This window comes from Falco punctatus (genome assembly GCF_963210335.1).
Source record: "Falco punctatus genome assembly, chromosome: Z".
Lineage (NCBI taxonomy): Eukaryota > Metazoa > Chordata > Aves > Falconiformes > Falconidae > Falco > Falco punctatus.
The window spans coordinates 55,599,476-55,613,997 of NC_137586.1; the positions used below are offsets into that span (position 1 = coordinate 55,599,476).

At 41.9% G+C, this 14,522-nt stretch overlaps 1 protein-coding gene across 2 annotated transcripts in view; it reads right to left on the reverse strand.

The window, feature by feature from the left end:
* Positions 1 to 14,522, reverse strand: part of CPLX1 (complexin 1) — a 120,191-nt gene that overhangs the window by 47,609 nt on the left and 58,060 nt on the right. For both annotated transcript variants that reach the window (XR_013925003.1, XM_080372750.1), the window contains exon 3: positions 173 to 348. Coding sequence is in view for 1 of the 2 variants with exons in the window: in XM_080372750.1 (XP_080228876.1) it covers positions 173 to 348 (176 nt within the window). In the remaining variant the exon portion in view is untranslated. The remainder of the gene's footprint in view (positions 1 to 172; positions 349 to 14,522) is intronic.

The window sequence follows — 14,522 nt, forward strand, 5'->3', positions numbered from 1 at the left end:
AAACAGGAACAGAGCTCGAGGGACAGTGCACAAGATTAGAAAGTTCAGTGTGGCAAAGTAATTGCCTGGCTCTATCCAGGTGCTCAGGGAACTGGTCACAGATCAGCTGAAAACTGCAGTTCTCCATGAGCATTATGAGTTACCTGGTCTGTGCTGAAAGCCAGATCCTTACCTTGTCTCGAATCCCTTGTCTCATAACTTCTCTTTCAGCCTCCATCTTGGCATATTTGGCTTTCCTCTCTTCTTCTTCTTGCCTGAGAGCTTCCTGTCGTTCCTCTTCTTTCTTGGCAGCATCTGGATCTTTCTCCTCATCCCCACCCAGCATCTTCCCCATGTCTTTGGTAGCCCCTAGAGAAAGCACATGAGAAAGTCAGCCCTGTAAGAATGTGGGAAAACCACCACAATGCCAGCATCCTCCTTCCACACTCAGGACCTTATTCCACTTCTGCAACTGCAAAGGTTTCTCCTTCCACTGAGGAGGAAGCACACTCCACACAGAGGAAGAAGGTGGACAAAGTATCTTGCCTGACCAGGTGGGTTACCACCCGGCAATGGTGGGAGAAGCACAGAAGCAAGAGGAAGAGACCATCTCTGTACACTTGCATGATGGCAAAACAATTAGTTTGCAGTCCTGAGGGGGGCAAGCTGCCATCCACACAATGTTTTCACTCCATCAGCTCAGTAAAGTGAACTGAAGCTTGATTTTGAAGGGTCGTTAATGTTACAGGTAGATGATGCATCCAGAGAGAAATGACACCAGGGCTAGGAAAGGAATTTGAAATTTTGATTGCAGGGATGAGTAATCACAGGCTTAATTGTTGCCAGAAATTACACATCCCATGACAGGTAGGAGCACACAGCATTAGCAAACATTTGGAGTTGCTGATGATTTGTAGGCTTCTACCACAGATCAGAAAGAAGCAGCATCTCTGCATGTCTCTTCTCTACCCTTGGACACCACTGCCTCTAATGCCTAGTATCTAGGAGGGACCTTGGCTTGGCTTTGCCCTCTTTATACCCCTGCATGAATAGTGGTCCCAAATTTTCAGCCTATGTGTGACTCCTGAGCCAGCTCTTTGTTATTGTGAAAAACCCTTGTACAACCACGCAAATGGGGAGGCTTCTTGCATGCCCCTTTGTCCCCACAGGGCCGCATAAAGCCATTTACCCTGTATTTCAGAGGAACCTTTACTGGCAAATGACTGTCAATCATCCAGCTGCGGAGGAAAGCAGGTGCCAGGGAAAGGGGTAGGGCATCTACTCTGGTGCATCATCACCACGGCACTGCAGGGCTGCAGCAGGATCAAGCATGGTTACATGGATGAAGTGAAGACATGTATCCTTTGGGAGTTGTGTCGGACTTTGTCTACATCATTTATGAAAGAAAGTACCTTCACTGTGGCAGAACACCGTAGGTTGCTGGTTACTGTCACAGAATGATACAACCATGGAATCATTTAGGTTGGAAAAGACCTTTAAGTTTATCAAGTCCAACCTTTAACCCAGGAATGGGTTGACCCAGTCTGAACCCAGGTCTTTAGTTCCTGGGTCAGGACAGCTTCAGACTGGCTCCTTGCTGAGGAGTTAATCTGAGATAGCCTTGTTGTAACACACATTCACATGCACATACGTGTATACACATTTAACAACTCTTGCCTTGCATAAAGCAAAGTTATCTGGTCTTTTCAAAGGCTAGGCTGGAAGGACACACTGTCAAAGTTCTTCCAAATAACTGTTGGCATCATTAGAGGCTAAGTGAAGGGAAAAGGTTTTCAGAACCCCCTTATCCCTCTCTTCTAAATTAGCTCTTCAGTGTGACAACAGTGCAGAGGACTGTGTTTGCTCTGGCTTTCCACATCAGTACTTGGGATGGCAATGGTGGAACCTTGATTGTTACAGGAAGAAACAACTGCAACCTGTCAGAATAACTCCTCCTGAATTGCCCCAGAGATGACAGTTATCAGACTAACTACTGCCTCTAACAACTACCATGGAATTTGTTGAGAGGTGAGCAGATCCTGTGGCTTTTCCCCTCCACATTTCTTTTCCAGGTCACATGTTCTTCCAGAGTCCTAAATTGAAAGCAGTTCTGAATCCATCTCCCATGGAGAAGTATGGGGAAAACAATCATTTTAAGCCTGCCAAGATCTGGCTATTATAGGTGGGGTTTTTTTGCTGGCTGGGAAATGATAACAGTAAACATGACTGTCTCCATTCAGCTAGCTAACCACAGGCCTTTCGACACTTGCATCCTGTTGGGAAACCTGCGGATAAGAAAAGGACATAGGGACCCCCCCAAAAAAACCCAGCTGGAATACTCATGGTCCCCAGCTACTGTCAGCCTTCCTCTACTGTCATTTTGCGTCCTTCCTCTGCAGGGTCAGAGTAATACAGAGTGTCTTGCACTTTGAGGGCAAATTTACTCAGAGCATCTGGTGATTTCTTTCCTGGGATGCAAGGAAGGCTAATGGAAGGCTAACTGAAATTGTAAGCAATCTAGAATTTCATAGCAAGTGGAAAGGGAATGCAGACAAGTTGAGTACCACATCCCTATTGCAGGAACCTCCCTAAGCAGCCTTATTGCAGAACCTGTTTGGGTTCAATATATCAAGTTAATCTCTTTGTAGCTTCTCTCCACTTAGAGCCATTCAGACAGTGTAACACACTAGCTACTTATGAAGCAGAATTCAGCAGCAGAAAGAGATTATTTTTTCCCCCCTAAGCACTACTTCTAGGCTATCACTGAGTTACAATATCAGCTCAGCTCATCATGTAAGGATTGAAATTGTGTAGACTTTCTTTTATCTCTTAGACAAGACCAAGATTTTGAGTGCTTTAGCCAGTTGATTTTGCAGCTATTCAGCACACAGGACACCTACAAGCACAAGAACACAGTTTCAGGAATCTCACAGACTCTCTTAACTCACCACTGATTTCAAAGTTGCTTTCTAAATGTGCAGAAAGCTGCACTGTGCTATCACTGTTAACTGACTGGAAGCAAAAGTTTACACTACATTTTAACTTCGATCTCTTGTGTTACTTCTGGTATAGAAAAGCTTTTTTTTCTGTCTCATTTGTTCTTCATCCTAAATTTTAGGCTTTGTTTTTAATGTTCCCTGGATAACAGTTTCTGGTTTTAGCAGTTCAGCAGTGGAGGCCCCAGAGAATTCATTTGCATGCAACTGAGATGCTGCAGTTACAGGCACAAGCAGAAGGGAAGAGCAGAAGTTCTGTCCTTAAGCCTAATTTTGAAGCTTCCAAGGAAGCAGAGGGGAAGGACACGCTTACTGAATCTGTTCATATGATATGCCTGGGTCTTTTTGTCTTCTTTCACACCCCAATCATAACACCTACCTTGACATGAAGAGAAGACAGACAACACCAAAGTAATCACTAATCAGTAACGAGCTTCAATCAACATTAATTCCAATATCTCTAGACAAAGCCACAGGAAGAACACAGAAGTGGCTAAAGCTCTAGGACAACATGTGCAAGTTTTCACCTTTCCGGCTATAATAAACAGCCCTGTCCCTGAAGGATAAAAAACTTTGGTAAGGGAAAACATCTCAGACGTGGTTTGTTTAGAAGGCAAGTGCCACAGCAGACATTTCAAACTAGTATTCATTCCCTTCATCCATATGGGCTGAAGAATTAGGCAATCAGGTGTTAAGACAAGTAACTATGAGTGCACTTAAGACACATTTCCATGGGAGGCTTGTTCGTTTAAGCTGTCAACAGCCGTCTGAAAAACAGTATTTTAGATGTTTGGGAACGTGTGGGACACATTCCCTAGTGAAACAGCTGGAAAGCAGGTCAGTGTCCAGAAAGCAGTTTTGCAGTAAAGGCCTTGGGATCCTGGTGGACAAGCTGACCATAAGAAGGCAATGCATCCTTGCAGCAAAGAAGGTCAACAGCCTCCTGGGCTGTATTAGGAGGAGTGTTGCCAGCAGAACGAGGGATCCCTCACTTCTACTTAGCCTTGATGACACCAGATTTCAGAGTCATGTGTCCAGTTCCGGGCTCCCAGACACAAGAGAGATATGAATCTACTGGAGTGAGCCACTTAAGGGCCATGAAGACAATTAGGAGACTTCAGGATCTTTTATATGAGGAGAAGGTGAGAGCTGGGACTGCTTAACCCAGAAAAGAGAAGGTTCAGGACGTCTCAGAAGTGTGTGTAGATATCTGATGAAAGGGAATGAATGAGAGGGAGTCAGACTCTTCTTTCTGTGCCCAGTGACAGGAGAAGAGATAATGTGTATGGGGAATCCCATTTAATACAAGAAAAAAAAAAAAAAAAGTGTTGCAGAAAGAGGCTGTGGAGTCTGTCTGTGGAGATACTCAAAACTTCATAGACCCTGAGCAGCCTGCTGTAGGATGCTCTGTTTGAGAAGGGGATTGGACTAGATAGCCCCTGTGCATCCCTGCCAACCTCGGATATTTTGTGACTCTGTGAGACCTCACAAATAAGTGGTTTAAATGGCACCAGAAAGTGGCTGAAGTGAGTTTGGCAAGGAAGAGGGTGAAAAGCACATACCAAAACACATCCTACATCTGAACTGAAGGAAAGTAAATTCTTAAACTGCCTGACCTCTGTCACAGGAGCACCACTTCCTATGACCTAAGTCTTCAACAGCTGACTGACATCAATCCAGCTTTCACACAGAAAACAAAACTCACAGAATTAGCTTGCAGGAGCAATGCTCAATTTGTTACTTGTTGAAAAAAAAATCTGCTTAATATTAACATGCAAAGTTATTTGCCACAAAAGCTACACAGAAAAGGATTAGGATTTTTAAGGATGACTTACAGAAAAAGATTAGTAGAAACATCTTGGGCATTCTTAATTAAGCAAAGCATGATGGAAATTTGCACACATCATTGCTTCAGGTAAGGTAATTAAGTGAAATCAGAAGAATTTCTTTTGCACAAATTCATTTCATATTGCAAAAAAATAGCATCCCATAGCTGTCTTTCAGGAGGGCTGAATATGTGTGTGCATAGATCTCAGAGGATGTTGCAGAAGCTTGCCCTCTTAATCACAGGTGTCAGAGGAAGGAGCAAGAAGTTTACCTGAAACAGGCATGCCCTGAAGAAATTTTGCAGGGTCTTTTTTGGTATTACTATTCGTGGCTGAGCCATATTTAGATCAGACAGGATAACTGATCTCTCAGAGTTTCTAAACAACAGCATGATTTTTATCACATCGTCTTTACAATTTGGAGCTAATCAGATAGCACTGTCCTGGAGCAGGAATGGGTCACTCATTTTTGCAGCATTACTTCAGAACTAGAACTAAGAATGTTTTATTGGTACCACTGGAGAGAGACCTTTTTCATCAAGGCCATAATGTAAAGCTTATGTCTGGTATACAAGAAGTCCTTTCCCCATTTTAAGGCGCATGAAAAGGTGAATTTGCTATTAAGAAAAAAGCCTTATAACAATCATTATGGGACTCCTTACTCTGTCCAGAAGTCAAGACATTTAATTGCTAATTTGTCAGGAAAGGTTAAGCTGGTGTTTGTATGAAGACTTCACTGAACAAAGCAATTTCATATGGAAATTTTCCCCCAATATGAATCATATCTAAAAGAATCAGATTTGTTCAAGTGTTTTTATCCAAAATCCTTAGATACTAGAGATGCTTTCAAATTATTCCCCCTGGCTGCTGTGACATAAACTTTGTCCTCTGTTGCAGCCAAAATACACACCAATAGGTGAGATTATTTTAGACAAAATACAAATTAAACTTCCGTTCCCCTTGTCCTCAAAATATGGAGCTATATTTCCAACATGTCTACCTTCTTCCAGCAAAGTCATTACATCTGCTGGTTACACCTGAATGAAATAGACTGGCTGAGAGAGCAGTTCTCACCACCAGGGTGAAATCCAGTTCCCAACAGCAATGGCTAGATTCAAGTTTCTGCTCAGAGATGTATCCATGTGTGATTGGTACCTGGCTTCCCATTACAGCAACTGGAAGCCCACTGCAACCTTCCATTGCCTCTGTCTACCGCTTAAGAGACAGGTTTCCTACAGAGCCTGAATCACAGCCCAGGAAATCAAGGCCAAAGCTGCCTCAAGCTTCAGGTAAAGCACAGTTGACCTCCGGTGAGTTTTGGTGAGTTTGCATACCTATTTGCCGTGTCAATACCTCATGTAGACTCCCTGGCCTATGTGTTTTATACAGCAGGATTCATCTCCATCCATTCTGATCTAGCAAACAGTCAGCTAAACATCACGCTGAGATCCAGATTTATATACACATCTTAGTCAGAAATAGAGTAAAAACCCCAAACTACAGTCTACAGGAACTGAAGGGGGCAGGGATGAGTGTAACTCTCCCTGGCATAAAATACAGACAAGAAACAGCAGGCTCCCAAACACGTTATGTTTGGACAGCAATCCCATTTTAATGCACTTCCTTTCACCTTTAAGCAAGAAAAAGGTGTTTCCAGCACATCACCAACTTCCCCTGCAGCTAAGACAAAGTGATAGATGAGTGATCACTAAAAGGTATTTTATAAAGAAGCTAGTTCAGTCTCAAATAAAATGGAAAGTACTGAGTATGTATTCTACAGAAAGACCTAACCCACCATCTCTAGAAGTCGGATTTTTCAGTGCTATGCACTTCCATTTTATAATGCCTTGCAAAATCAATTGAATCATCCATGAGTTTTTCTGACTCTGAAAAATGAAACAGCCCCAAACTTACTACCCAAAGCTCATTATCTTGTAGACAAATAACTCCTGAAACTTTGTTTAAATCCAGCAGGAATGTAAATTTTCCCTCTTAGGACTGGGTGAAAATGAAACAATGGCTTTGAGATTTCTAGCAACCACACGGGCCAAACAGGAAGGAGCAAAGAGCAGTCAATGATGGATGGGCTGAACAATCTTATTTTTGTCTTTCACTCTGAGAGTTGTTGACATTACAAGATGTCTTTGATGACTTACACTTCCCCATAGTTTTTTGTATCACTCTTCTTGGAAAACAAGACCAGGCAAGAACAAGCAAACTGAGCTTTTCAGGATCTCTGCCCAGGAAGAGCTCCTATGCTCCATTCTCTTCTAAGTCTTATGGTCTGTATATTATGAGCTTTTCTGATATGCCCTGCTGCCTCTCCTTTCTTAAGTGTCCCCATCTGTAAAGCAGCAATGAACCTAGATTCCAATCTCACTCAAAGACTTTGTGTTCCACACACAATGTAAGGCTGCTCCTATTTTCTTACTTTTTTTGAGTCAGTTTCCATCAGGTGATGCCTGTTTCAATGCAGGGTTTGGTACAACCCAATAGGGAGTTATCAGAGTTGACATGAGCGAACAAGGTTACAATCTGCATAATCCAAAATCACTATATCCAGAACAGGGCAGACTAGGGCCAGCGCAAGGACCCTTTACTGCATGGAAATTTTTTTCTTGTCAAGGATGAGATCAAAATAACTCATCCACAAAGAACCAGTACATACTGTCAGCTGGTTGGAATAAAGGTGCTGACTTTTCCACACCACAGGGGCAGCTTGGTTGTCTGCCTGGTCTTTCCATCCCATTGACAAAAGTGGGAAGGGCAGAGAGGGATCTGGAATATAGGCCATCATACCTGTTTTGGAAGCAAAAATCTTCCTTATATGAATACAAAACAATGCTTTTAGGAATGTTTTGTAAACTAAAGGGTACTGCTTCATGCTTGCTATAGAAAGCTGTTTTCCTGCAAATGTTTGTACATTTCTTCAGTGATAAGAACACAGATGCCTCTACTATCTGCCTCCTGCTCCTTCCACTGGCAGATAAAGGTGCGGAGTCTTTTCCTTCTGCAGTTTTATTAGCCACCAGATTGCTATTTTCCATCAAAAAAGTAAATGCCACATCAATCCTTTCAGGTGAAAAAAGCCCTGACTTCCTCCTGTTAATTTTAATAAAAATACAACAGCCCTTCAGGAGAGCATCACATGATATTCCAAAGTGGTACTTGCGTGAATGAAATAGGGTATTTATACATTAGTACTGAACAGCTCCAAAGGAACGACCACAATTTATTAATTAACTATAACTACAGACCTACTGAAGTGCATTACCAATTTCCCTTTCATAAACAAAGAACTGATGCCAAGTTAACTTGAGGAGCTCACTTAAGAAATAACAAATGGCACAGAAAATGGCATTGTTCTGGTCTTTTTGGCACAGTGGGGACCTCTGAGAAGGATTATTAGCATTGTATTAAATGAAGAAATTCTTAATGAAGTTCAAAGCTCAAAACAGACAGGAACTCTTTCACTGTTTGCTTTTCCATATCCATGCAGCACAAGTGTCTTGCACAACTGAGAAGGTGCACATTTATACACATTTCTGCTCCCTGAGCCAGTCTATGGTTTTAGGCTTATTTCCAGGTCAGTGGGATGCCTATCCCTTTCAGTGTCAAGTCTTCCGAGATACCACAGAAAAATAATATTGGAAGGATCTTAGTGAGGTCCATCTGAACATATTAAGTGTTGAGCCATGGATCACAGGTACTGTGCAAGTTATGTTGTGGCAGAACACAAATGGCCACGACGAAGGAGCAGAAAAGGAACACTCAAAGCTTCAGTTTAGTTTGTTTATAAATGAACACTGTTGAGAAAAAGTTGCACAGGAAGGTATGAATTTTGGGTTTTTTATTTTGTTCATTTTCCCCACACACTAAATTGTTAGATTACCTTCCAGATAAACGAGAATGCAAGACACCACCCTGGTATATCCCTTGCCCCAAGGATCAGTCTGATGCTATTCCTGTCAGCCTTTTGTCTGACTGCTGTCAAAGGATTGTAGAATTGAAGACAAAACAGTGAATAAAGCTGTGGCCACTGTAATACTCATCACATAGCAATACAGACATGGTCTGCTTTCAGTCTTTTTGTTTTTCCTCTATCTCCTTTTTCCAGGTTGTTGGTTGGCTTGCTGTTTTCTCAGAATCTGTAGTAATTCCCATTCCTTGGCCTGGTAGAATTCACTGACTCAGTTCTTTCTGTTCTCTGAGTGCTTATGCTGGAATCTCAAATATTCCTTACCATCAGCTAATCAGAAAAGATACGGTCTGTGGATACCCAGTACCTAGAACAAAGGCTTCACTGAGACCCGTCCCATGTAACAGATAGCAAGACAAACAGATCCAGGTGATAATAAGAAGTTATTCACAGAATCAGCACTATGACAAGACACTAAGTGATCATTTGGGTGATCAAGACTTTAGGGTGATTATCAGTACAATATCTATTCTCCATCTTTCCTTCTTCCAGATTCTGGGATTTTTTACCACACCTCAGTCTGTGTTCAGGCTGTAATGCCATAAACTTTCAAGTCTTGCCATTCCCTGTGCCTTCTTCAGAAAAGGGTCCTAAAAAAGCAGGTTTTGCTCTGGCTGTCCATGTTTAGACATATAACTCTTTATTTTACTGTCCTTGGGGACCTTTACTTCAGCCATTCCCCTTCCTCAGACCCCAGCTTTCTCTGCCTCTGGTATTTTACTTCTTTCTTTCTCTCTCTCATACTGTATCCAGCCAGACAAACTGCATTGCTCAGAGGTCATCTTGTTGGGAAATAAACTGGTAAATTGAGGAAACTCTGTGTAAAGGTACTTGAAATATTTAAGAACATTTGAAGGTATTTGGAATTCCAGCTATTTGGAAACAAATGCCTCTTCTCACCACTATGGTAATATTACATTTCCTTTACACACCCTAAGGCAGACTTTAGAGGCTGGTGTCGAACGGCCTTTTTCAAACTTGGTACAAATCCATGTGGAGGCCCACAGAACTTCCTAGAAACTATTTTCCCCCACATTTTTCTGAGATAGCAGTAGGTTCTAACATGTGCAAGAGCAATGTTTCACCCTGCAGATGGGTATTAAAGCCCAATAGGTGAGATAGATAGCCATGTTAACAGAACATAACGATTTTCCTACTTTACAAGCTACTGGAGAGCCTCCTTTGACAGACAAAAGAAAGTACTATTTTTGGAGCAAGACCCTGCCAGCCTGTTCAGCATAATTTCTTTTGCTAAAATCTTAATCTCTATGGTTCTTGCTCTGTGAAGTCTCCATGTCTGCACAGTGAAGATTTTTCTCTAACTATGCAGAGCTGTACAGTACTTGCACACAAAACAACATCTAATCTGAATGGTACTTGTGCGATTTTGCAACAAGTAGTTAAGTTCCTCTTCGGTTTTCTCTTTCTAGCTTACAACTATCAATTCATGTATTTAAGTGAATTCTTCAGTTAATATATGATTTATTCCTTTCACTGGTGCTAAGTCCTTTTTATACTGCTTTAGCTAGAACAATAAAGTTGCCTATGTAATGCATGTGGAGAAATAATTTTCAGGTGACATTCGTCTGACCTGATCTCAGACCCAGAGTGGCACTATCCTGGACATATGAGGCTTTCTCTTCTTCTTCTTCATAGAATCATTTAGGTAAGAAAAGGCCTTTAAGATCATAGAGTCTAACCTTAAACCTAACACTGCCAAGTCCATCACTAAACCATGTTCATAAGCGCAATGTCTACACATCTTTTAAACACCTACAGGGATGATAATCCCACCACTTCCCTGGGCACCCTCTTTCAATGCTTCACCACCTTTTTAGTAAAGAATTTTTCCTAATATCCAATAGAAAGCACCTCTAGCATAACTTGAGGCCAATTCCTCTTGTTCTGTCACTTGCTATTTGGGAAAAAAGGCTGATGCCCACCTTGCTACAACCTCCTTTCTGGTAGTTCCTGAAAGCAATAAGGTCCCCCTGAATGTCCTTTTCTCCAGACTAAACAACCCCGGTTCCCTCAGCTGCTCCTCAAAAGACTTGTACTTCACACCATTCACCAGCTTTGTTGCTCTTCTCTGGACACGCTCCAGCACCTCTACGTCCTTCTTGAAGTGAGGGGCCAAAAACTGAACGCAGTGTTCAAGCTGTGGCCTCACCAGTGCCAAGCACTGGGGAACAATCAATGTCCTTTTCCTGCTGGCCACACTATTTCAGATACAAGCCAGAATGCTACTGACCTTCTTGGCCACCTGGGCACACTGCTGGCTCATATTCAGCTGGCTGTTGATGAATAGACGCAGGCTCTTTTCCACCAGGCAGTTTTCTGGCCACTCTTCCCCAAGTCTGTAGCGTTATGTGGGGGATGCCGCACTTATCCTTGTTGTTTGTTACTGGTTTTGTTTGGGGGTTTTTAATTGCCAGTAAGAACTTCCATTTCATGACAAACTAGAAACAACCACTGGGCTAATACCTATTTGTTACTCAGAATGACCTGATAAGGCTTTTTCCAGGTTGAAGCAGGTACTGCATTTTACAATCAATTTGTGAAAGATGCCAAACACCGTTGATGGCCTATCAGTGGTATCTCATTTGCATGCATCAGAGTCAGTGTTCGTACCTCGTGTTGTGCTGTGCACATTCAGTTTAGTATACTTAATATTTTTAAGCAGTGAAAGGTTCACTTCAGTTGATTCATTAGCTTGCAGACCTCCTCTGCTGTAAAAAATAAAAGCACTTCCTAGCTGAAATAGCATATACTCCCTGATGGACGTTCATTCATTCCCTTTCTGCTTTGTGGCTCTTGTGAAGCCTGCAAGGCAGCATGAACCATTATGTTCTGATACGTAAGTGTATCGTATGCCAAACAGCTATTAATATCATAAGATGACACCATTTAATGTCAGGAACTACAAGATGGTGGCACATGATGAGATGATTGAGAGGAACATGCATTGTAAATGTGGGAGGACAGAAGCTGCGGGAAGGTTATCTTCTGCCTCTGATGTGGGGGTAAGGTTTTGCAGCAGAAAGAAACCTAGTACTAGTAGAGGTGTCTTGGTACAGTCTGCTGCATTTTGGTTTTGAAAGGTTAAAAAAGTCTCCGTTCCACATATATACACATCTCACATTCTGCACGAGATTGGTTTCTTTTTAATCTGAGTGCATCGTTCTCCAACACACAAACCACAATGAAGCACTTTTACTATTGCCTTTAGACACACAGGCCCTTATGAAAGGCTGACTATTACTTCAGTCACTGGTAAAAGTAATACTCCTGGATTATTACTTTTATATTATATATAGTGTATATATATATAATATAATATAAAATATATTTTTATATTATATTATAATAATACTGTCCGGAAAAACACTGAACTTACTTAAGAAGGTCCTATTGAAGATGAGAAAACTGTCTCAAAGATTACAGTTTTTCTGCAATATTTTAAACATAATTTATATTCCAGCATTTTTATAAAAGGCTCTTCTTTGGTGTGCATATGTGTTCAAGTAGCACACCTGCAACTCTAACCCTGACATACAAGGCAACATCTCATGATGCACAGGTAAAGCTCAGCGTAAGCAAGGCCAATGTGTCTAGGTTAGCCTGACCCAAAAAGATGCCTTGGGTTGAGGACATAACACTAGACAAACCCAGCTAGCTCATCACCTTACTGGCCCAGATAATTCTAAAGCTAAAATTTAGACTTTCACTCCCACATGCTTCAAGCAGATGTTTTCACAGATTATCTTGAAGGAGCATTTTCCCTTTCCCATCCCACACTGATGCCTGTGTCCACTGCTGAAGAGTACCAGGTCATGAGTCTTCAAGGTCCTGCAGCTGTGCAAGGGGCCAGGAGGAGATACATTTTGTTCCTGAGACCAACACACACAGCAGGCAGGTTCCTGAGCTTCCTTTTAAAACTTAGCTCTTGCCAGTTAAATCCAGGCAGCAGAAGAAAAAAACAAAAGGCTACTGGCATGGAGGGGCATTAAATGCTACTTCCTGTGTGGACTTCGGTGTTCCAAGTTACTCAGATTATACCAGTTACCTTCAAAACATTTTGCTAGCACCAAATTCAGATGCATTTGTCTAATAGTATTAAGGGCAAGAAAACATTTAAAAAAAAAAAATTACAAAATAAAACCAAACCAGAAGACCAGATATTTTAGCAAGATGTAATGGCTGCCTCAGTTGCCTCCTCAGTGGCTGGGTGGGAGATTATTAACTGTTGTTCCCCGCAGCAGATTTCTCAGGAACGTATGTTTCCTTGAAGGACACCCCTGTAGGAGCCTATCAGCAGGAAGTATTGGCACTGGGACTAACCATGAGCTAAACCATCACTGAAACACAACATCCTCCCACAGAAAAGTTCCAAAGGGAATGCAGTCAAATCTTCAATAATCATTACAAGCCTTTCCCACACAGTTGAGTTCTTCTGATGAGATATCACTGTGAACCTCTTCATAGCAGCAAGAGGTGTTTAAACAGCTGTAATACACTCTAATTAGTGAAATTACTTACCTGTCAGAAAAGATAGGAACTCCTTAGAAATAATTAATGCACCTTCACGTATTTTCTTAATGTACTTCAAGAAATGTAGGTGCTTGATAACAGCAGCATAGCAAGGCACTGGTGCTTTGATGCTTCTTGGCAGCTACAGCGCTAGCAGTGGGGTGGTACTATACCAAACAGAGGAACATGTTCTGTGGAATGGGCTGTTACTCAAATTAGGTGCTTGTAAATCTCAGCTTATTGCATACAATCAAGTTCTGCTTGAAGAAATGTTAACATATTTTCTGTCAGTGATTTGTCACACCTTCTCAAGCCTGAAGGTCAGTAGGTAGGCTGTGAGTAGAAAAGACAGAGTTTTCATGAGAGGCTGTGGAACTTCCATAGTCAAGAAGTAACAGTGATGGCAGACACACTACACCCAGAAAGAAACTTTAAATTTGGTTTGCTCTCAGCAGTTTCTTCATACACCCACAGACAGAAACATAACATATATGCTCACACACACAAACATTGTATCTGCTAGCCAGACTAGTTCTCTCTTCTCTCTGCAGCTTGGGCTATTTCAGCTCAATGTGGGCGTTTCATCTAGGATGCAGCACTGATGAAAAATAAATAAAACCCCAAACAGACAAATCTATCTGGAAGGAAAAATTTAAACATTCAAAGGCGAAGTGTGCCTCCAGAACTTTCAGAACAGAAGCTATCAAAAGCTGTTACCTTCCCTCAATATTTTCTTTAAAAAAAAAAAAAAAAAAGAAATTGCTTCAGAGATGTGACATCTGCAGTCATCCATGTCATAACCCCAACAGGCTTATTAACAGATTTGACATCATTTGAGGTGATGTAACTCTTTGGTAATGCTGAAAAGTTTCCTGGGCAAAAGGAGTTCTGTGGCACCTTTCACAATCCATATCCTTGCAGAGCACCACCAAAGCTGGCCCAGAGTCAGCAAAGGGGTGCACACACACATCCCTGCGGCACAGGAACAGTATAATTTGCAGTGTCTTTTGCATAGAGGTGCAAATGAGAAGTCCCAGGCTGCAAGGGCTTCCTTTGGTGAAATGGAGGCAAAGGAGTGTGTTTTCAGTTTCACATGAGGTGCTTTGAAGCCCTGCACCTGCACTGAGTGACTTCTCACCCAGGAGTCTCTGTGTCACCTGCTCCAGAGCTTTAGGTCATTCTTTCCACTTGAGGATGCAGTCCTGCCTACAT